Source organism: Heptranchias perlo, unplaced genomic scaffold (genome assembly GCF_035084215.1).
Source record: "Heptranchias perlo isolate sHepPer1 unplaced genomic scaffold, sHepPer1.hap1 HAP1_SCAFFOLD_401, whole genome shotgun sequence".
Taxonomy (NCBI): Eukaryota; Metazoa; Chordata; class Chondrichthyes; order Hexanchiformes; family Hexanchidae; genus Heptranchias; species Heptranchias perlo.
The window spans coordinates 169,657-191,620 of NW_027139413.1; the positions used below are offsets into that span (position 1 = coordinate 169,657).

The following is a 21,964-nucleotide window of genomic DNA, read 5'->3' on the forward strand; positions in this document are numbered from 1 at the left end:
TCAGTCTTCTCAAAAGACAGGTGAAATTCAAATCCAACAGAGTTACATCACAACCGCTGGGCTCGCTGTCCCTCGCACTCTCTGTGCCTGTACCCACTGGGCACATCATTGGCCCGTGTACATTAACTTTTACACTGGGCGTTTGAAATCTACCTGGAGTCCCAGCCCCACGAAAGAAGAATCTTTGCACCAGCGGCAGAGATCTTCAATCTTGGAAGAGAGTTCCAAGTCCACTGACTTTCAATCCTATTGGTGTTTGGACAATTAGCTCCAAACAGGAAAGTTTAACTGGAGTTTGGAGCCTGTGTGGGGATTCAACTGATCAATAGCCACAGAGCACCAAGGGAATGATTGGGCCATCAACCAGCTGGCACCAGTACCTCAGGCCAGTCCCACTGTCCCTTCAAAGTTCATTGACTTGTACAATGAGGGCCTGGCAAGCCTTCACCCATTGCTGCAGCCATCCCTGGACTGGATACACTATTAACAGCCATTTTGCCACTACTTACATGGACCCATTAAAACCCATTTCACTAACAGGAGGAACTGTGGAGGAGTGCAGTGTTACTAACAGTATTAAGCACCCATTGCATGCTGATTGAAGCCAGATAATGAAAAATGAGCAACCAGCCATTAGAAGATACAAGTAGTCACTGCTTTATTAGTCATTTGATAACTAGTTGAACTGGGTTTGCTTGTGTTTCCTGTGCAGGAACAAGGCAATCAAAGAAGCAGAGATCAGAGAGACAGCGGTCACAGTCAGGGCCAAAATCAGGACAACCTCAGACGCCACACCTTAAAAAAAAGGAACAAAAAAAAACCAATGGTCAGTGAGTGAAGGAAATACGGAGGGAAAATGGAAACTAGCAGTCGGCCAACTCACCACCCGGAGACCTCTCCTGCATCCTTTGCTCAACCTCATTAAGGGGCTCAGTTGCCAGCTCTGTCACATCAGGATCCAGAATGACCAGGGGTCCAAGTGAGGCCTCACCCTCCCACTTCAATTCAGCATCACTCCCTGCAATATCAAACATTCCAGTTAGAGAGGGTAAAGGGTGACCTCCAACAATCAAGAGGATCAATGTCCTACCAGGTCCAGATACAAGATCCCTCCTTCCTCTGGAATCAACGAGGAAATCCCTTGTGGCACTGCAGTTGCCCAGTTGACAACAGGCACAAACGTCATTGGTCGATTCTTCCAATGGGGTCCAGCTGAACCAGAGAATCCATTTATCAACCAGGTTGTCCATCATCCTTTAATACAACACATCCCTGAGCAAGAGAGGGAACTTACATATTCTGGAAAGTACAAGCTTTGTTCATGGAATCTCTCCGATCCACTGCAGCAACTTTCAGGTGACAGGTGATGAAAATCTGAGGGACACATTCAATACAAGTTGTTATTTAGTGACCTCCTCCCAACATGGGGAACCCAATGTTTGGCTTCTTCTTACCAAGGAACGGTCATCTCCAAAGAAGCGGAATGCATCCAGGTCAAACTGGAGTTTGTCCAGCTCACGTTCACCTCTTGGCAACACAAAGGTCGAAAAGGAGTCCTCAGCTTTGCTGTCCAGGAGGCAACTGAAGATTAAAAAAAGGAAAAAAAGTGAATTAAGTGAACCGATTGAGACAAAACCAGCTGGAGAAAGCAGAGAGCTCCTTACCCATGGTAGTCAATGATGTTGTTTCTTGGGGTGGAATCCTTGTCTGGGCTCAATGTAGCTGCACAGCTGTCAATGTAGAGCTTCAAGGGCATGTGGTTGGTCATTGAAACAGAGGCCTCAATGTGAATGAGGTCACCCAGGTAGTAGACAGTCGAGGTGCGCTCTGAAAGCCAGTCATCTGAAGTACAAGAGGACAAGGGTTGGAGACAGTGGGTGTAACTCCCAGTGGGAGACAACAGAAAAGCACTCCCCATCCACCCATCACATACCGTTCATAAGACGCAGTGAGAATGACAGAAGCCCTTCTCCAGACTTGGTCGAGCTGAATGGGATCCAGGTGGGCTTGATAGGATCACTGCTCACATTGCCCTTCCTGGAAGGACAGGAGTGTAATTTCAGGACAACGTCAAAGAACTGCACCTGCTGTAGACCTTATTTGCCACAGAGTAAAGATTCTTACCTAAAATAGTGGCACTCAATGGGAATGACTGCTCCATTAGTTCTCACAATGACAGATCCACGAGCATTTGGGGTGTGGTTCAGGTGGGTGGTGTAGACCAGGAAATCTCCAGCCATCTGAAAGACATCAGGTTAAGGAATGGAGAGCTGGTTTCATTGGACAAAATCTTTTTCTGGTCATTTTCCTGCCCTGTTAAGCAGCAGTTTGAGGGGTTTCAGCTGCTCCTCAATGACACATGATTGAAGCAGCTCCACCATTGGTGGAAGTTGCCCAGAGCAGCCTCTGTTACTCTGCTCAGTCCACCTTCTATTTTCGGGGACTTCAGGCCTGCAGTCAGAAACCCTGAAATGATTGGCACTGCCAGATTTGATGAGCATTCTTTCCCATATAGAATAGAGCTTTCACCTTAAGGGGCTTCAAGTTACCCCTGATATGGAGCACAAAACACAACATCACTTTTAAACCTCATCTGTGTCCATGGAATCAAGGGGATTGGCAGGTATAATAACCAAAAGTGGAGTTCCCCTTTAATACATTGTATCCCAATTATTATTCCACTTGTTTCATCTTTCAAGAGAAGTCTCAACAGGAACTTCCACACTGAACATTCATTGACCACAAGTTGAGGCAGCAGGCCTGAATATCCACAGGAAGGAACGGAAAAGATAAATCAATTGAGGCACAAAAGAACAGAGTGGTTTGGAGAAATGTCAGTGAAGGCTCAAGGTCAATAGAATTGAATCTGAGTTAGAGAGTAGTAATGACCCATTTAAGAAAGATGCAGTCCCTCAGTGACAAGTTGAAGTTCTTTAAAAGTAAAGCTAAGATAGACATGGCAACATAAAGTAGTAGTTTCACACAGGGTGATATTTAACAGTGGGCAAGAATTTATACACAGATTTCATTCAGGGATCTCCTCAGTGGCTGGAGTTTCCCCCAATGTTAATGAGTTCAGAGTGGGCAGTAATCCACACAGTGAAATTGGAGCAAGAGTTGAGGAATCACATTACCTGCAATCTGCTGCCACATTCATGGAGCCCATAGTCAAAGAGGACAGTGTGGTTCTGCGAGTCGATCCCAGTTGGCCGACAACCTGCTGTCCCCAGGGTCAGGTCAGCAGCTTTAATCAGGTGCCTGGTTCGAAATAAATCCATGTCTATCCTCACCAGCAGGTTCTGCTCTCCACACTGCACCATCACAGTCTGCAGTGGAGAGAGACTTCTCCCCTCAGACACACTGAAATGGGAACCAAAGGGAGGGACTCTCTGGGGCGGGTTTTACTCTTCTCCATTGAAATCTGTGGCCTCTAAACTGTTGCCAAATATCAGAGCAACAAACCACTCCAACTAACACCAGCACTGGGAACAAACCTCTCATTACAAAATCCCCCATGATACCAAACAACTCAACTATCACTTCACCCACCAACCAGCACCTTTTATACAAAACCTGCAGTCACCTGACTCCAATTGTCCCAGGATAAACGAGAAAACTCGACGAAACTGGAGTGCATCCTGGATATCCACAGGTCCAGGATGCTTGCGGTCCACGGGGGCGGTCGCTCGGCCTGTCTGCCTCTCTTCCGCGGAATGCTCCGCGCCCGGGTGGCCCTGGAGATGGAGCACGCGGTGTCTGCCGGTACGCTCGAGGCTTTCCGCGACCGGTGGGCACCGCAGGGGCTGGAGTGCATCCTGGACGAGGCGAATAAAGTTTTAATTTGAAAAATTGGTTTTGGTTTCTTTGGGTTTTTAGTTTGTAAGCACACCCCACACCCCCCTTCTTATAAAAGGGGGGCCTAATTTGGAAGAAAACAAAAAAAAAAGGATGGACTCTCAACAAAAAAAGAAAAAAAAAGAAAAAAAACCCTTTTTCTCTTATCTTTTCCGTGCCTTCTCGTGGATATTCACCTGTTGCCTTAACTTGCGGTTAAAAAAAAGGAAAAAAAGAAAAAAAAAGAAAAAAAAACAAGAAAAAAAAGAAAAAAAAAACAGAGCGGATTGAGTGTTAGAGAGAGACACCAGCAGAGGGAGGTAGAGAGCGGTGTAACTGAGTACAGAGATACAGAGAGACACCAGCAGAGGGAGGTAGAGAGCGGTGTAACTGAGTACAGAGATACAGAGAGACACCAGCAGAGGGTGGTATGTATAATATGTATAAATGCGTAGGCTTCAAGGAGCTCTTGAAACATTTGCCTGAGGAAGGAGAAAATCTCCGAAAGCTTGTGAATTTAAAATAAAATTGCTGGACTATAACTTGGTGTTGTAAAATTGTTTACAATTGTCAACCCCAGTCCATCACCGGCATCTCCACATCATAACTGAGTACAGAGATACAGAGAGACACCAGCAGAGGGAGGTAGAGAGCGGTGTAACTGAGCACAGAGATACAGAGAGACACCAGCAGAGGGAGGTAGAGAGCGGTGTAACTGAGTACAGAGATACAGAGAGACACCAGCAGAGGGAGGTAGAGAGCGGTGTAACTGAGTACAGAGATACAGAGAGACACCAGCAGAGGGAGGTAGAGAGCGGTGTAACTGAGTACAGAGATACAGAGAGACACCAGCAGAGGGTGGTAGAGAGCGGTGTAACTGAGTGCAGAGATGCAGAGAGACACCAGCAGAGTGTCCAGGAAACAAACCTTTTATCTGAAGTCTGAGGCGAGATCTAAACTGCACAGATGTAAGGAATCTTACAACACCAGGTTATAGTCCAACATTTTAATTTGAAAATCACAAGCTTTCGGAGATTACCTCCTTCGTCAGGTGAGTGAAGGTTTCTTAGTGTTTTTAGAACCCTTCACTCACCTGACGAAGGAGGTAAGCTCCGAAAGCTTGTGATTTTCAAATAAAACTGTTGGACTATAACCTGGTGTTGTAAGATTCCTTACATTTGTCCACCCCAGTCCATCACCGGCATCTCCACATCATGGCTACGATAAACTGCACAGAGTACAGGAAGCATTACTGTTTTACCTGCCCTGTGAGTGTTTCATTTGACAGTGTAGAGGGAGCTTCATTCTGCAGATAACCCGTGCTGTCCCTTCCCTGGAAGTGTTTGATATCAATGTAGAGGAAGTTTTGCTCTCTATCTAACCCGTGTTGTAACTGCCCTTCTGCAACTGGAAAGTTTCTCCCTTGCTCCATCAAAACACTTCATGATTTTAAACACCTCTATCAAATCTCCCCTTTACGTTCTCTGCTCCAAGGAGAACAGCCCCAGTTTCTCCAGTTTCTCCACATAACTGAAGTCCCTCATTTCTGATACAATTTTAGTAATTCTCTTCTGCACCCTCTCTAAGGCCTTGACATCCTTTCTAAAGTTTCGTGCCCAGAATTGAACACAATACTCCAGCTGAGGCCTAACCACTGTTTTATTAAGGTTTAGTATCAATTCTTTGCTTTTGTATTCAATGCCTCCATTAATAAAGGAAGGGCCCCATTTGCTTTCTTAACAGCCTTCTCAACTTGTCCTGCCACCTTCAAAGATTTGTGTAACTACACCTCCAGGTCTCTCTATTCCTCCACTCCATTTAAAATTGTTCCATTTAGTTTATATTGCCTCTCCTCATTCTTTCTACCAAAATGTATCACTTCACAATTCTCTGCATTAAATTTCATCTGCCATGTTTCTGCCCATTTCACCAGTCTGTCTATGTCCTCCTGAAGTCTGTTACTATCCTCAACATTGTTAATTACATTTCTGAGTTTCGTGTCATCTCCAAATTTTGAAATTATACCCTGTGCACCCAAGTCGCAGTCATTAATATATATCAAAAAGAGCAGTGGTCCTAATACCGAGCCCTGGGGGACACCACTGTATACTTGCCTCCAGTCTGAAAAACAACCGCTCACCACTACTCTCTGCTTTCTGCTCCTTTGCCAATTTTCTATCCAATCTGCCATTGTCCGTTTAATCCCATGGGCTTCAATTTTGCCAACAAGTCTATTATGTGATACTTTATCCTCCCTTAATCTCTCCCTGCATAGAAACTCCCCGACCCATATTCATGGCCACCCCCTCGACCTTGCCATCTCACGTGGCCTCTCTACTCCCGATCGTGTCAATCATGGATAAGGCCATCTCTGATCACTTCCTTGTATCCCTCTCCACCCACATGGAATCATAGAATCATAGAAAGGTTACAGCACGGAAGGAGGCCATTCGGCCCATCGAGTCCATACCAGCTCTATGCAAGAGCAATCCATGAAGTCCCACTCCCCCAATGCACATCACAGAATCAACTCAGGAATCCCACGCCACTTTCTATGAGCGGTAACAGGCTGCGGTTATGGTGCAGACCGGGACCCAGGGCTGAGGCTGTGGTCATCAGTTACTCTGGGAGTGGCACTGTCTGGTTCATGACTAGCCGGGGGTGAGAGTAACACCTGGGAGTCAGGCAGGTGTTCAGAAGGGTGTGGGTTCCAGCTCCCGTACCAGGACTGGGACACATGATCCAGACTGACTGTGTCGTTCTGAGAGGGAGCTGCATCGTGAGAGGTGCTGTCCTTTGAATGAGGTGTTTAATCGGGGTCCCTTCTTTCTGCTCCGAGGTATAAAAGATCCCGTGACAATTTGTGAAGAGCCGTGTCTCGTTCCTTGTCTCACTGAGACTCTCAGTTAATTGGTCTGTTCTCTCCACAGATTCGGCCTGACTCGCTGAGTGTTTCCAGAATATTCTGTGAGTGTTTCACTGAGCCTCGGGTTTTACAGTAAATGATAAAAGGATTGTAGTCAAACACTTGGCCATGAGCTGCTGTGTGACCTGTCGGGACATTGTTGCTTTTAGTGCACTGTCCCTTTAAGAGCTGTGGTCTGCCTCATTTCTCAGTGTGATTGTGGGTCTGACACAGAAGCGAGGGAGGAAGCAGCAGCCACAGCCCGGACTGCAGGCAAATTGCGAGGCTGGGACTAAAAATCTATTGCGCCCACACCGGGAGTCGAACCCGGGCCGCCTGGGTAAAAGCCAGGAATCCTCACCGCTGGACCACATGAGAACTGAAGGGATGATCAGCAGGAAGGGCACTGAGACGACACCCAGAAGGTTTAATGGAGGTTCACGATTATGACAGGTTTTGATACAGCAAATAAGGAGAAACTGTTTCCAGTGATGGAAGGGTTAATAACCAGAGGACACAGATTTAAGATCAATGGGCAAAAAAACCACGGGCGGGGGAATGAGGAGAGATTTTTTTACGCAGCGAGTTTTTATGATCGGGAACGCACTGCCTGAAAGGGCGGTGGAAGTGGGTTCAATCGTAACTTTCAAAAGGGAATTGAGTGAATAGTTGACATGAAAATATTTGGAGAGATATGGGGAAAGAGCAGGGGAGTGGGACTAACCCACTTCCTTCTGTGTTCATCCCTGGAAAAAACTCTCCCCCAGGTCACTTACAACAGCACTTTCAAATTCCTAACTGTCCAGCCTTTGGCCCTCCATTCACCACGACATTTCTGCAGCTACCCATCTGCTCGATCAGACCCTCACCTCCATCTTTGATGCCCTTCTCCCCATTAAAACCATTACTCTTCTCTCACCCTGGTCGATCCCCCTGGTACTGCCCTCATTTCCACTCCTGTGAGCCCAAGGGACGCAGACTTGAATATTTATGGTGGACAACTGGTTAACCATTCATCACCAGATCTGGCTGGACCACATAAAGCACTATCGGGTCCTGCTCTTCTCTGACAAAACTGCTCACTGTTCCAGGATCATCCTGGAATGTAAAGATAACCCCTGGCTTCTCTTCTCCACTACAAACCATCTTCTTACACTCCCCTCCCCCCATCTTCTTAAACATCTCAATTAGATCACCCCTTAACCTCCAAAACTCAAGGGAATAAAAGTCTCGTCTGGAAGACCTGTCCTCATAATTTAACCCTTTTAGCCCTGATATCATTCTGGTGAATCTGTTCTACACCCAGTCAAGGCCAATATGTCCCTCCTGGGGTACGGTGTCCAGAACTGAACGCAGTACTCCAGATGTGGTTTAACCAGGGCTTTATGCATCTGTATCATAATTTCCACCCTTTGTATTCCAGCCCCTTGAGATGAAGGCTCACATTCCATTAATTATTTTTTGTACCTGTCCACTAGTTTTTAGTGATTTCTGGAGATGGACCCCTGAACCTCTCTGCTCCTCCATAGTTCCTACTTTCTCGTCATTTAGAAAATACTCTGATTTATCTTTTTAAGGTTCTAAGTGGATTATATCACACTTCCCCACATTGAACTCCATCTGCCACAGTTTTACCCTCTCATTTAATCATCAATGTCCCTTCACGACTTCCTGCTCCCATCTGCACTATTTACTGCGCCACCTAACTTGCTGGTTTAAGGGTGAAAACTGCCCTCCGCTTCACTGTAAGTGCAAGAGACAACTTTGTCGATGCCGTGTAGTGTTGCAGACCGGCTCGTTGGACCTGCTCGTTTCATCTCATCTCATTTTCAGCAAACCGGAATATTCCTGAAATAGAGGATGGTGAATCACAGCTCGAGAAACCGATCCCCTCGACCAATGGGGACTGCGCCTTCCAACAAATAGGCATTGATGGGGCAAGGTGAGTCTGCTGCTCAGAAATAATACAGCACAGATCATCACTCGTGCAAGCTTCACACCCTTTAGTTTGGAAAAGTAAACTGATGGGAGACAGCTGCTGTCGTGAATGGGTTTCCAAAACTCAAATCAAATGGATTTGTCCTGTGTTGTGAATTACTATTTGTCTGATTCAGGTCATCAGAGCAGTGGGGACTGCATTTTGGACATTCCGAATACCAATGCCCTGTCACGTGAGCCTGTCGTTCTATTCCCGTTCCAAGTCCTCTTTTAAATTTCGATGACTTCCCCGAAATTTGCTTGGAGGACTGTTCGAATCGCAGTCCAGCCCTTCCCACTGTCGCATCCTCTAAATCTCCACCCAGGATTTTCACTGGTGCAACTTTCGTAAACTTGGGCTACTTTCTAATTTCAAAAGCAAAGTGCTGCGGATTCTGGAAATCTGAAACATAAATAGAAAATGCTGGATACACTCAGCTGGTCAGGCAGCATCTGTGGAGCGAGTTCTGATGAAAGGTCACCGACCTGAAACATTCCCTCTGTTTCTCTCTCCACAGACGCTGTCTGACCTGCTGAGAGTTCGCAACATTTTCTGTTTCTACTTTTTAATTTGTTCTTTGTATCAACTGTGCCGATCCGTGACTCGACCCACTGCGCGGCATCTGGTGGTTTGGATTCAGGGCTCTCACCGCCGCGGTGTGGGTTCGATTCCCGGTCAATGAAATAATTGTCACAAAACAATTGTGAACTTTATTAAATGAACACATGAAACTGTGAAAGATGAAAAATTGTTGTAATCGCCATTAATGAAGCGATAACTTTCTGCAGACTGACTGACGGAAATACTAACATGGTTACCCAGTGACACGTGGGGAAGTTATTGTGTTTTGCATGTGATGAACTTTTATCCGTTCTCATTTTAAAGACTGTTTTTTAAGAGTCTGGTTAAAATGTTCAGTGTTTATGAAAACAGGAATGTGGTGCAGCCGTTGTTAAATTCAACAGGAAAAGCCAATTATCTCCCACTTTTCACAAGAGCAAATTCTCAAATAACATTCCCGCCTGGGGTCGAACCAGAGATCTTTCGTGTGCGAAACGAATGTGATAACCGCCACACTCTGGAAACCGCTGCTCATGTTAATTTCATCGCGTGACTTCTCCATGAAACAACATCACTTCTGTCCCACACTAAAAGCTCTCAATCCTTCCCTTTCACAAACATTTCACTGATCAAAACTTCACAAGTCACACAGGAAAAAGTCTTCATTTCCAAATCATTAAACTCCCGAAGGAGCTGCGGGGACAGACTGAGCAAACCTGCGTTCAGTCGTCAAAGGCGGTGTGTGAAGGGTGTGGGTGTGTTGTCATCCTGAGAGACAGCGACAGGCCCGTGACACAGAGCGAAGGCAGGAACTGAGAAATGTGGCCATTCAGGTCCATAAATAGGCAGACACTCAGTCCCAGTCATTCATTCCGACACACGGTCCGGTAGTTAGTCAGTCAGTCGGGTCGGGAGGCCTGCAGACAGCAAACAAAGAGCCAGAGAATAAAGCAGAGACTCAATCAGACGGATAAACCGGGAGACAGACAGACAGACAGTGAAGCGGGCAGGGACTCAGCCCTGCAGATAAGCAAACTGTATCCTTTGCCTTTGACCCTGATTTGTCAGTAATAATTTAAAACCGCTTCTGGTTCGGTCCCTTCCTTTAATCCTGTACAGCAGCAGTGACAAAAACTTTGTGGATTTGAGGGTTGAGGCGAATCCGAGTCAGTTCCCCGGTCCCCGGGAGAAATTCCCTAATTCCTGGGCACTTTGTATCAAGCAGCATTTCGCAGCAAAAAGTGTTATTAATGGGAGTAGTGGGACTGAGAAATATTTAAACAGCCGACACCCTGTAAAACAGAGCTCCAAGTATCGGTTTAAATAAAGTCCTGAACTGACAGAGCGGAGGGCAAATGAGGATTGAATTAAATCCCAATTCACTGAATCTGAACAAGGTTTAAAGAAGTGAATCTGTCCGGAGTGGGATTCCTGGGCCTGTGTGTGAGCTGCACCTGGATCGGTCCCGTTCAGTAAAGAGAGACCGGCAACAGAGAGCATCAGACTCCTCATCAGAAAGCTGCGAATGCGAATCAGGTCGGGGTCACAGCTGCTCAGGGTCCTGGGACTGGTTTTATGTCCGAACAGTGTTTTAGGGACGGGCTGTTGAGGGTTTGTAAAATAATAATTACATTTGATACATTAAAGTGCTCTTTATCTGTTACTTTCGATTTACATCCTCACCAGTTTTATACAGAAACAAGTAACAACATTTCCGGGATGTGGTTTGTTCAATGTTTGTGCAATAACTCTGTCACCCAGAGTGAGAAATAAAACACAGACCGCCCAACGCAGAGCTCGAACCCATGGCTATGTAATGTATTTGTGGCTGGTTCGTTCAGTTGGTTGGCGTGTGGTGCTAATAATACCAAGGTCGCGGATTCTATCCCCGTACGGGCCATTAACTTCTTACTTTATTATTTTTCGGGTTTTAGTGTCCTTTAAAATCCAGACTTTACAAACAAACAAATCCGCACAAAATGTCACGGGAATATTTTTTTCAATAGCAGCTATTACAATGTTTGATATACCTTTGCCCCTGGGGCGGAGAAAAACATCTTTCTTTTTATTTTGTAATAAAACCAGAAAATGCTGGAATTACTCAGCAAGAACATGAGAAATAGGAGCAGGAGTGGGCCATCCGGCCCCCCGAACCTGCTCCGCCATTCAACAAGATCATGGCTGATCTTCTACCTCAACACCATTTTCCTGCACTATCCCCATATCCCTTGATGTCGTTAATATCTAGAAATCTATTGATCTCAGTTTTGAATGTACTCAATGACTGAGCCTCCACAGCCCTCTGGGGTAGAGAATTCCAAAGATTCACCACCCTCTGAGTGAAGAAATTTCTCCTCATCTCAGTCTCAATGGCCGACCCCTTATTCTGAGACTGTGACCCCTGGTTCTAGACTCCCCAGCCAGGGGAAACATCCTCCCTGCATCTACCCTGTCGAGCCCTGTAAGAATTTTGTATGTTTCAATGAGATCACCTCTCATTCTTCTAAACTCTAGAGAATACAGGTCCAGTCTACCCAATCTCTCCTCATAGGACAATCCCGCCATCCCAGGAATCAGTCTGGTGAACCTTCGTTACACTCCCTCCATGGCAAGTATATCCTTCAGCAAATCAGGCAGCATCTGTGGAGAAAGAAACAGAGTAAAGGGCCGAAATTTTAACCCCACGAATGGGTGGGTTGGGAAGGTAAAAATAGTAAAAATAACTAAAACCCGACCCCAACCCGCCCAACCCTGGTTTTAACGGAGGCGGGTCGGTCAGTGAAAGCTTTGAAGGAGGCTGCGGGCCTCCATTTTCACAGCTTTTTTATTTTTAGCTCCTGGGGGCCGGGATTCCTGGGCCTTCTCCTTCACACCACATGAGAGGAGGCGAGAAGGCCCGAAACAGCAGGTAAATGCCTTTACAGCACAGCTTGTGGGCCCGGAGGAGCAGGAGTGCTTCCCCCAGGCCCAACAAGCCAACCTGCCGTGATCCCACACAGGCGATCGGCCGACCCCCTCCAAATCTCCGACACCCCTGCACGAGCTACGAACCCCATGATCTCCGACCCCCGCGATGACCACCGACCCCCGATGACTGAGCCCTCGCTCCGATGACTGACCCACCCATGACCCCTGACGACCTCCCATGACTTCCCCCCCCCCCGCCCCCGGTAAAATTATGCCCAATGAGTTTGATTCCCGTTGTGTTCTCTCTCTGTCGGTTTGCTGATAAACGTTTAACTCGTGACCTGTTCCCGTCAATGGTCACAAGTAGTAACAGACAGAGCGGGTCTGACCGCCCCGAGATGTGGAAAAGACATCAGTTTAGGACAAATGCCTCAAATCAAATGGTCTCCCGGCACTGAGAGAGACAAATTCCAGAGAAAAAGGCAGAAGAGAAAAGAGAAATAAAAGCTCAATAAAGACACTATCAATATTTCCCATTCTTGATGCCTGTCTATTTCTTCCCCAACCTTTCTATGCCGGTTAAAATTTCAGTGTAAATAAATGCGAGAATCGACTCAAAGAACGAGAACAAAGCAACAAAAATGACCGAACACAGAATCAAACCCAGAGACCTTTAGATCTTCAATCTCACGCTCTCCAAACTCAACTATTTCGGCTCCACTGGAAATTGGATTTTGTGACATCACCTTGGACGAAAATATAAACCGGGTGGAATTTCCCCTCCCGCTCATTCCTCACTCTGGGGGAATGGGACCCGGTCAGATCTCGGAGCTCAGGTTATGTTAATGTTCTGCAGATGACATCTGAATATTATCTTGTGTTTGGCCTCATTTAATCAGGTTCATGGGCACTTTCTTCCATCATCCCTTCTCCCTGGAAGGAATGTGGTGCAGCCGTTGCCAAATTTAACAGGAAACGGAACTATCGCCCCCTTTTCACAGGAGAAGAAACTCACACTGGAGATTCACCTGGAGTAAATTCCCAAATAATGTTCCCGCACGGGATCGAACCGGGGACCTTGAGCGTGTGTGGTAAATGTGGAAACCGCTGCTCAATGGAATGCATCGTGTGGCTTCTCCATTAAACAACATCACTTCTGTCCCACACTAAAAGCTCTCAATCCTTCTCTTTCACAAACATTTCACTGATCAAAACTTCACAAGTCACACAGGAAAAAGACTTCATTCCAAAATCATTAAACTCCGGAAGGAGCTGTGGGGACAGACTGAGCGGTGTAACTGAGTCCAGAGATACAGAGAGACACCAGCAGAGGGAGGTAGAGAGCGGTGTAACTGAGTACAGAGATACAGAGAGACACCAGCAGAGGGAGGTAGAGAGCGGTGTAACTGTGTACAGTGATACAGAGAGGCACAAGCAGAGGGAGGTAGAGAGCGGTGTAACTGAGTACAGAGATACAGAGAGACACCAGCAGAGGGAGGTAGAGAGCGGTGTAACTGAGCACAGAGATACAGAGAGACACCAGCAGAGGGAGGTAGAGAGCGGTGTAACTGAGCACAGAGATACAGAGAGGCACCAGCAGAGGGAGGTAGAGAGCGGTGTAACTGAGTACAGAGATACAGAGAGACACCAGCAGAGGGAGGTAGAGAGCGGTGTAACTAAGTAGAGAGATACAGAGAGACACCAGCAGAGGGAGGTAGAGAGCAGTGTAACTGAGTACAGAGATGCAGAGAGACACCAGCAGAGGGAGGTAGAGAGCGGTGTAACTGAGTACAGAGAGACACCAGCAGAGGGAGGTAGAGAGCGGTGTAACTGAGTACAGAGATACAGAGAGACACCCGCAGACGGAGCTGGAGAGCGGTGTCACTGAGTACAGAGAAATGCAGAGAATCTTACACCAGGTTATAGTCCAACAATTTTATTTGAAAATCACAAGCTTTCGGAGACTTTCTCCTTCGTCAGGTGAGACACCAGCAGAGGGAGGTAGAGAGCGGTGTAACTGAGTACAGAGAAAGAGAGAGACACCAGCAGACTGTGCAGCAAAGCAACCTTTTATCTGAAATCTGAGGCAAGATCTAAACTGCACAGAGTAAAGGAAGCATTACTGTGCATCTAACCCATGTTGTACCTGCCCTGGGAATGTTTGATTTGACAGTGTAGAGGGAGCTTCATTCTGCATATAACCCGTGCTGCACCTGTCCTGCGAGTGTTTGATGGGGCAGTTCAGAGTGAACTTTAATCAGTCTCTCCACATAACTGAAGTCCCACATCCCTGGCACCATTCTAGTAAATCTCCTTTACACCCTCTCTCAGGCCATGACATCCTTCCCAATGTTTGATGTCCAGAATTGAACACAATGCTCCAGCTGAGGCCCAACCAGTGTTTTATAAAGGTTTAGTATCAATTCCTTGCTTTTGTATTCTGTGCCTCAATTAATAAAGCCAAGGGCCCCATTTGCTTTTTTTAACAGCCTTCTCAACTTCTCCTGCCACCTTCAAAGATTTGTGTAATTACACCCCCAGGTCTCTCTATTCCTGCACTCACTTTTAAATTGCACCATTTAGTTTATATTGTCTCTCCTCATTCTTCCTACCATAATGTATCACTTCACAATTCTCTGCATTAAATTTCATCTGCCATGTTTCTGCCCATTTCACCAGTCTGTCTATGTCCTCCTGAAGTCTGTTACTATCCTCCACATTGTTTATTACATTTTCGAGTTTCGTGTCATCTGCAAACTTTGAAATTAACCCTGTACTCCCAAGTCCCAGTCATGAATATATATCAAAAAGAGCAGTGGTCATAATACCGAGCCCTGGGGGACACCACTGCATACTTGCCTCCAGTATGAAAAACAACCGTTCACCACTACTTTCTGTTTTCTGCCCCTTAGCCAAATTTGGATCCACGCTGCCATTGTCCATTTAATCCCATGGGCTTCAATTTTGCCAACAAGTCTATTGTGTGATACTTTATCCTCCCTTAATCTCTCCCTGCATAGAAACTCCCCGACCCATATTCATGGCCACCCCCTCGACCTTGCCATCTCACGTGGCCTCTCTACTCCCGATTGTGTCAATCATGGATAAGGCCATCTCTGATCACTTCCTTGTATCCCTCTCCACCCACATCGAAACAAAGAATCATGGAAAGGTTACAGCACGGAAGGAGGCCATTTGACCCATCGAGTCCTTACCAGCTCTATGCAAGATCAATCCATGTAGTCCCACTCCCCCAATGCACATCACAGAATCAACTCAGGAATCCCACGCCACTTTCTATGAGCGGTGACAGGCTGCGGTTATGATGCAGACCGGGACCCAGGGCTGAGGCTGTGGTCATCAGTTACTCTGGGAGTGGCACAGTCTGTTTCATGACGAGCCGGGGGTGAGAGTAACCCCAGGGAGTCAGGCTGGTGTTTAGAAGGGTGTGGGTTCCAGCTCCCGTTCCAGGACTGGGACACATGATCCAGACTGACTGTGTCGTTCTGAGAGGGAGCTGCATCGTGAGAGGTGCTGTCCTTTGAATGAGGTGTTTAATGGGGGTCCCTTCTTTCTGCTCCGAGGTTTTAAATGTCCCATGGTAATTTGTGAAGAGCAGGGAGTTCTCCCGGTGTCCTGGCCAATATTCTTTCCACAACCATCAGCACCCAACAAACAGGAAGTCTGCTCAATATATCATCACTGTTTGTGGGATCTTGCTGTGCACAACTTGGCTGCTACGTTCTCTTATGAAACGATAGTGACTGAACTCCTAGTGAAGTGCGTTGGGATGTCCTGAGGATGTGCAAGGTGCCATACAAATGCAAGTTCCTTGTTTCTCACAGTGGGCCGTGTCTCTTTCCTCGTCTCAATGAGACTCTCAGTTAATTGGTCCGTGCTCTCCGCAGATGGGGCCCGACCCGCTGAGTGTTTCCAGATTGTTCTGTGCGTGTTTCACTCAGACTCGGGTTTTACAGTAAATGATAAAACGATTGTAGTCAAACACTTGGCCATGATTTGCTGAGTGACCTGTCGGGACATTGTTGCTTGCTTCCCTTCAGCTTGTGGGACTGGGTTTTTGGTGCACTGTCCCTTCAAGTGCTGTGGTTTGCCTCATTTCTCAGTGTGATTGTGGTGCGAACTCAGAAGGAGCAGCCACAGTCCGGACTGCAGGCAAATTGGGAGGCTGAGACTAAAAACTTGCTATTCCCACACCGGGAGTCGAACCCGGGCCGCCTGGGTGAAAACCAGGAATCCTCACCGCTAGACCATATGGGAACTGAAAGACAGACTAGCAAGAAGGGCACTGAGACTACAACCGGAAAGTTAACAGACGATTCAAATGAGGTATTCACAATTATGAAAGGTATTGACAGAGTATGTAAGGAGAAATTGTTTCCAGTGATGGAAGGGTTAATAACCAGAAGAGAAAGATTTAAGATAAATTGAAAGACATTCATGGGGGGATGTGACTAAGATTGAGACCATTCATTCAGGTGCCTCTGCCGCTCCCCTCCCTTCCCCGAGCCCACCAAGTTTCTCTCCTATCTCCCCTCATGCCCTCTCTGAGCTCTCTTGACCATGAGACCCACCTCCTGCTCCCTCAACCCTATTCCCACCAAACTGCTGACCACACAACCTCCCTTCCTGGCCCCATGTTAGCTGACATTGTTAATGGTCTCCTCTCCTCAGGTACGGTCCCCCTCCCCATCAAACCTTTCATCATCACCGTCCTTCATAAAAGACCCACCCTTGACCCCTGTGTCCTTGCAAACTACCACCCCATCTCCCACCTCCCTTTCCTCTCCAAAGTGTTGTCGCCTCCCAAATGCGTGTCCATCTTTCCCACAACACCATGTTTGAATCCCTCCAATCAGGTTTCCATTCCTGCCACAGTACTGAAGCGGCCCCCGTCAATGTCACAAATGACATCCTCTGTGACTGTGCAGAGGGAGATTTGATCTTGATCCAACCCTTGATGCACCTGCCCCCGGACTGTTTGATGGCACAGTGTAGAGGGAGCTTTACTCTGCCATGTACTGTACAGTATCAGTCTGTGATGGAGCAGAGCCCTGCTCTTTAATAGAAATCATTCTTTCGATGAGCCACTGAGCCCCGAAAGCAGCCTCCGAGACCCAAAGTCTGATTTCCATCCCACAGTTCCAGCAGTTTGCGAGGGCTGGGCCACGTTAACAGCAGCTCTCTGTTCCTGGTCTGGAGCTGAGGTGTTGTGTATTGTCCCTGACACAGGGACCAGACGGTGAGCTGCTGGCTCCTATTGTTCTGGGATCATTCCCTGCTGCTCTGTTCTCACCTCTTCACTGGGTCTCAGATTAATACCAGCCATCTTCCTGATCAATAAACAATCGGCAGTCTGACCGCGGAGATTTGAAATGTGTGAAACATTTCATGTGTCTCATCCCTCTCCCTGGACACAAATAAATAGGCCATCATTGAATGTTCACAGTCCGTTTCTTGAGCCTTCTCCTTCGAAGAAGGATCTTCTAAACTCCTTGCTAAAGTGACCATTGATCTTTATGTCTTGTTTTGCGGTATTTTCTAGATTGTTCCAGGTCAACATTGTAATAATTCGGGGTAGTTGAAAAGTGGGATCATTATATTAAATCGAGATATTTATCACAGCCCCGCCCCCAAATATTCAAACCACCGTTCAGGAGGAGAACCCCTCTGCTCGCTGACCTACATTGTCTCCCAGTCCACCAACATCTCAAATTTTAAATTATCATCCTCGTGTTCAAATCCCTCCATGACCTCGCCCTCCCTATCTCTGTAACCTCCTCCACCCCGACAACTCTCCGAGATCTCTGAGCTCCTCCAATTCAGGCCTCTTGCGCATCCACGATTTTCATCGCTCCACCATTGGCGGCCGTGCCTTCAACCGACTGGGCCCAAAGCTCTGGATTTCCCTCCCTTAACCTCCCCGCCTCTCCAACTGTCTCTCCTCCCTTAAGACACTTAAAACCTACCTCACCTGTCCCAATATCTCCTTATGTGGCTCCGTGTCACATTTTGTTTGATAATCGCTCCTGTGAAGCGCCTTGGGACGTTTTACTCCGTTAAAGGCGCGATATAAATGCAAGTTGTTGTTGTTGTTGGGGTGGAGAAAGGGTTTTCTTTCTTTTTATGACTCTTTTCTATCTCTCTATTTCTTTCCTTTCTCGGATTCTGTTTTCCGGGTCTGTTCACTGACACACATTACAATCTGTGTCACTCGGTGTCTAACAATGTGAGGCAATGTGTTTTATTCCCGCTGTGTTATCTCTCTGGCGGTTTGCTGATAAATGTTTAACTCGCGGCCTGTTCCCGTTAATGGTCACAAGCAGTAACAAACAGACAGAGCGTGTCTGACCGCCCTGAGATGTGGAAAAGGCATCAGTTTAGGACAAATGCATCAAATCAAATGTTCATCGAGCACCGAGAAAGACAAAAACCAGAGAGAAAGGCAGAAGGAAATAGAGAAATAAAAGCTAAATACAGACATCCTTGATGTCTCTCTATTCCATCCCCAACCGTTCAGTGTCGGGTAAAAATGTCAGTGTAAATAAATGTTCGAGAATCGGCCCAAAGAAGAAGAAACAAAATAATCCAAAAACTGCCGAAACCCGGGATCGAACCAGGGACCTTTAGATCTTCAGTCTAACGCTCTCCCCACTGAGCTATTTCGGCCCCACATTAAACACAGCTTTGTGTCAGCCTCTTGGAATAAAATATAACCCCGGGTGGAATTGCCCCTCCCGCCCATTCCTCACTTCGGGAGAATGAGACCGACCATCAAGGAGAGATTTTCTGATCCTGTCGTTGAATCTCATTTATATTAAACATTCCTTGAACTCTCTGCCGGGGGGATTCAGAGCTGGGGTTCGCCATGAACCAGCTTCCCCTCAATTCCCAGCTTTATCAGTGAATCGACCAACAAACGCTCGACACAGCTCAGGTTATATTAATAATAAAAACAGAAAATGCTGGAAATACTCAGCAGGTCAGGCAGCATCTGTGGAGAGAGAAACATCCTTTCAGGTCGATGACCTTTCATCAGAACTCTCTCCACAGATGCTGCCTGACCTGCTGAGTATTTCCAGCATTTTCTGTTTTTACTTCAGATTTCCAGCATCTGCAGTATTTTACTTTTGTTTTGCAGCTTGTATTGATGTTCTCCTGATGATATCTTAATATTATCTTGTTTTTGGGCCATTTTATCAGGTTCATGGACAAATTCTTCCATCTTCCCTTCTCCCACATCGCTTCTCTCTCTCATTCATTCTTTTCTCCTTTCAATCCAGGACGGGAATCAGAGCTCACCCCCCGAACCCTCCGCACACAGACCCCCGTCTACCACTCCGTGTGATCCAAGAGACAATTCAAAACATTACACTCTGTATAAACACAGAAAGCTGACACACCAGGGGAGATCGCACGGTATTGGACACGGAGTGAAATAAACTTAAGTGTTTATAAATAGTTACAGATCACAACACGTGTCTCTGTCTCTCTCCGCCATCCCGGCCTGTGTGCAGTGAGCTGATCTCAACTGGTGTGGTCCTGAGTCCCACACAGAGCAGGATGGGCACATGTTCAATCTCCAGCCTGCACTGAGTGAGCTGATCTCACGAGGTTTGCGACTGAGCCATGGAGCAAGAAAAGCCGAGGCTCAGTCCTGGGCCTGTGCCGAGTGAGCTGACTCAATGTGTTCCTGGTAATTTTCATCAACATTTATGAATGTGGCAGCACAAGTTGGTGAAACCTTTAAAACAGCATCCGGTTCCTTGGCTTAATAATAGAGAAATAGAGCACAAAAGCAAGGAAGTTATGTTAAACGTTTATAAATCATTGTTCAGGCCTCATCTGAAGTATTGTGTCCAATTCTGGGCACTATAATTTATTAAGGAGGTCAAGGTCTTGGAGAGGATGGAGAGGAGATTTCCCAGAATTATACCAGGGATGGGGTTTAGTTGTGTGGAGAGACTCGAGAACCTGGGATTGTTCTGCTTCGAGCAAAGAAGGTTAAGGGTAGAAGTAACCCACGTGTTCAAAATTAAGAGGGGTTTTGATCGAGTCAATAAGGAGAAACTTCACCCACTGGCGGGAGGGTCGGCAACCAACGGACGCAGATTTAAGATAATTAGCAAAAGAACTAGAAGGGAAATAAGGAGATTTTTTTTACACAGCGAATTGTTATGATCTGGAACGCACTGCCTTAAAGGATGGTGGAGCTCGATTCAATCGTAACTTTAAAAGGAGAATTGGATAAATACTTGAGTATCTCCCCACAGATACTACCTGACCTGCTGAGTGTTGCCAGCAGTTTCTCGGTTTATTTTTGAGCTTTCACTATAGCAGTTTTCCGGACAACCTGCAACTTGCCTCATGGGCGCAGCTTCAAGCACAACTTTCTTGTGCTCTTCTCACACACAAGATCGCACTTTACTTTCCTGCACACGCGCTTCAAAATCTGCCGTTTCCGCACACAGCGTCCTGCGCCATGAGAATTTGAAAGACCTTCCGCTCATGGCCTGTCGTCGCTCCTTTTTTTTTCTTTCAACCGCCATTCGCTGCCCGTCACTCACGCAACTCATCTGCTGAGAGAAAAGAGCCAACAAGCATCAAAACAACAACCAGTTCTTCAGTTACCATCCCCTGGATCACAAGATTCCCCAAGTAAATTTCATGAGCAATCGGGTGGCTGTCTTTCCAGAGACCAGCCCTGCTTTCGTCGTGTTTGTCTGTCTGACTGTGGAAGGAAGAAAATGCTGGGAGAAGAGGCGGGTTTGAACTGTGGAACATCAAGTACAGGCATGTGAGAGTGCTGGGATTTGATGGAATGGATAGGTTTTCGCCACCAACAAAAAATATTTCTTGTGTATACTTAAGATTGATATATTGCTGCATTTTATTAGTGTGTGTGGCAGAGGATAAAAAGTTATGCCGTGACTCAGATTCGAACCGAGGTTGCTGCAACCACAACGCGGTGTACAAACCACTATACGATCACGGCACCACACCTCAGTTGTAATTACAGCACCCGAACCACAGCAATAAGCAGCGCCTCAAATTGTTATCAAAATAGCGGCACAGCCCCTCCCACGGCCCATCCTTCAAATATCCACCCAGCAATTTCACCAGCGCTGGTTTCATCAACTTGTGCTTCTTTTTGAATTGTTCTCGCTATTATCTGTCCTGATCCTTTACTTGGCCCACTGGAATCCTAGAATCATAGAAAGGCTACAGCACGGATGGAGGCCATTCGGCCCATCGAGTCGCCGGCGGCTCCATGCAAGAGCAATCCAGCTGGTCGCACTCACCCGCCCTATTCCGGTAGCCCTGCAATTCCTTTCCTTTCAAGTACTTATCCAGTTCCCTTTTGAAGGCCATGATTGAATCTGCCTCCACCACCCCCTCGGGCAGTGCATTCCAGATCCTAATCACTCGCTGTGTAAAAAAGTTTTTCCTCATTTCACCTTTGGTTCTTTAGCCAATCACCTTAAATCTATGCCCTCGGATGCTTGACTCTTCCACCAATGTGAACAGTTTCTCTCCATCTGCTCTGTCTCGACAATTCATGATTTTGAATACCTCGATCAAATCTCCTCGCAACTGTCTCTGTTCCAAGGAGAACAGCACCAACTTCTCCAGTCTATCCACGTAACGAAAGTCCCTCATCCCTGGAATCATTCTTGTAAATCTCTTCTGCACCCTCTCAAAGGCCATCAGATCTTTCCTAAAGTGCGGTGCCCAGAACTGGACACAATGCTCCAGTTGTG

At 46.7% G+C, this 21,964-nt stretch overlaps 1 protein-coding gene and 3 non-coding genes across 4 annotated transcripts; all 4 read right to left on the bottom strand.

Annotated features, from left to right (window-relative positions):
• Positions 1–633: 633 nt before the first annotated feature.
• LOC137312160 (zona pellucida sperm-binding protein 3-like) lies at positions 634–3,376 on the bottom strand. The gene is made up of 9 exons (XM_067978846.1): positions 3,135–3,376; positions 2,125–2,240; positions 1,934–2,037; positions 1,665–1,842; positions 1,455–1,581; positions 1,295–1,374; positions 1,091–1,212; positions 884–1,018; positions 634–795 (listed from the first exon to the last, which is right to left on the bottom strand). Exons 1-9 carry the CDS (start codon positions 3,318–3,320, stop codon positions 677–679), a joined length of 1,167 nt encoding a protein of 388 aa, XP_067834947.1. The 5' UTR covers positions 3,321–3,376; the 3' UTR covers positions 634–676.
• Positions 3,377–7,045: 3,669 nt separating this feature from the next.
• On the bottom strand, positions 7,046–7,117 carry trnak-uuu (transfer RNA lysine (anticodon UUU)). The gene has a single exon. It is a non-coding gene; the product is annotated as a tRNA-Lys (tRNA).
• Positions 7,118–16,391: 9,274 nt separating this feature from the next.
• trnae-uuc (transfer RNA glutamic acid (anticodon UUC)) lies at positions 16,392–16,463 on the bottom strand. Its single transcript has one exon. It is a non-coding gene; the product is annotated as a tRNA-Glu (tRNA).
• Positions 16,464–18,799: 2,336 nt separating this feature from the next.
• Positions 18,800–18,872, bottom strand: trnaf-gaa (transfer RNA phenylalanine (anticodon GAA)). The gene has a single exon. It is a non-coding gene; the product is annotated as a tRNA-Phe (tRNA).
• Positions 18,873–21,964: the final 3,092 nt, after the last annotated feature.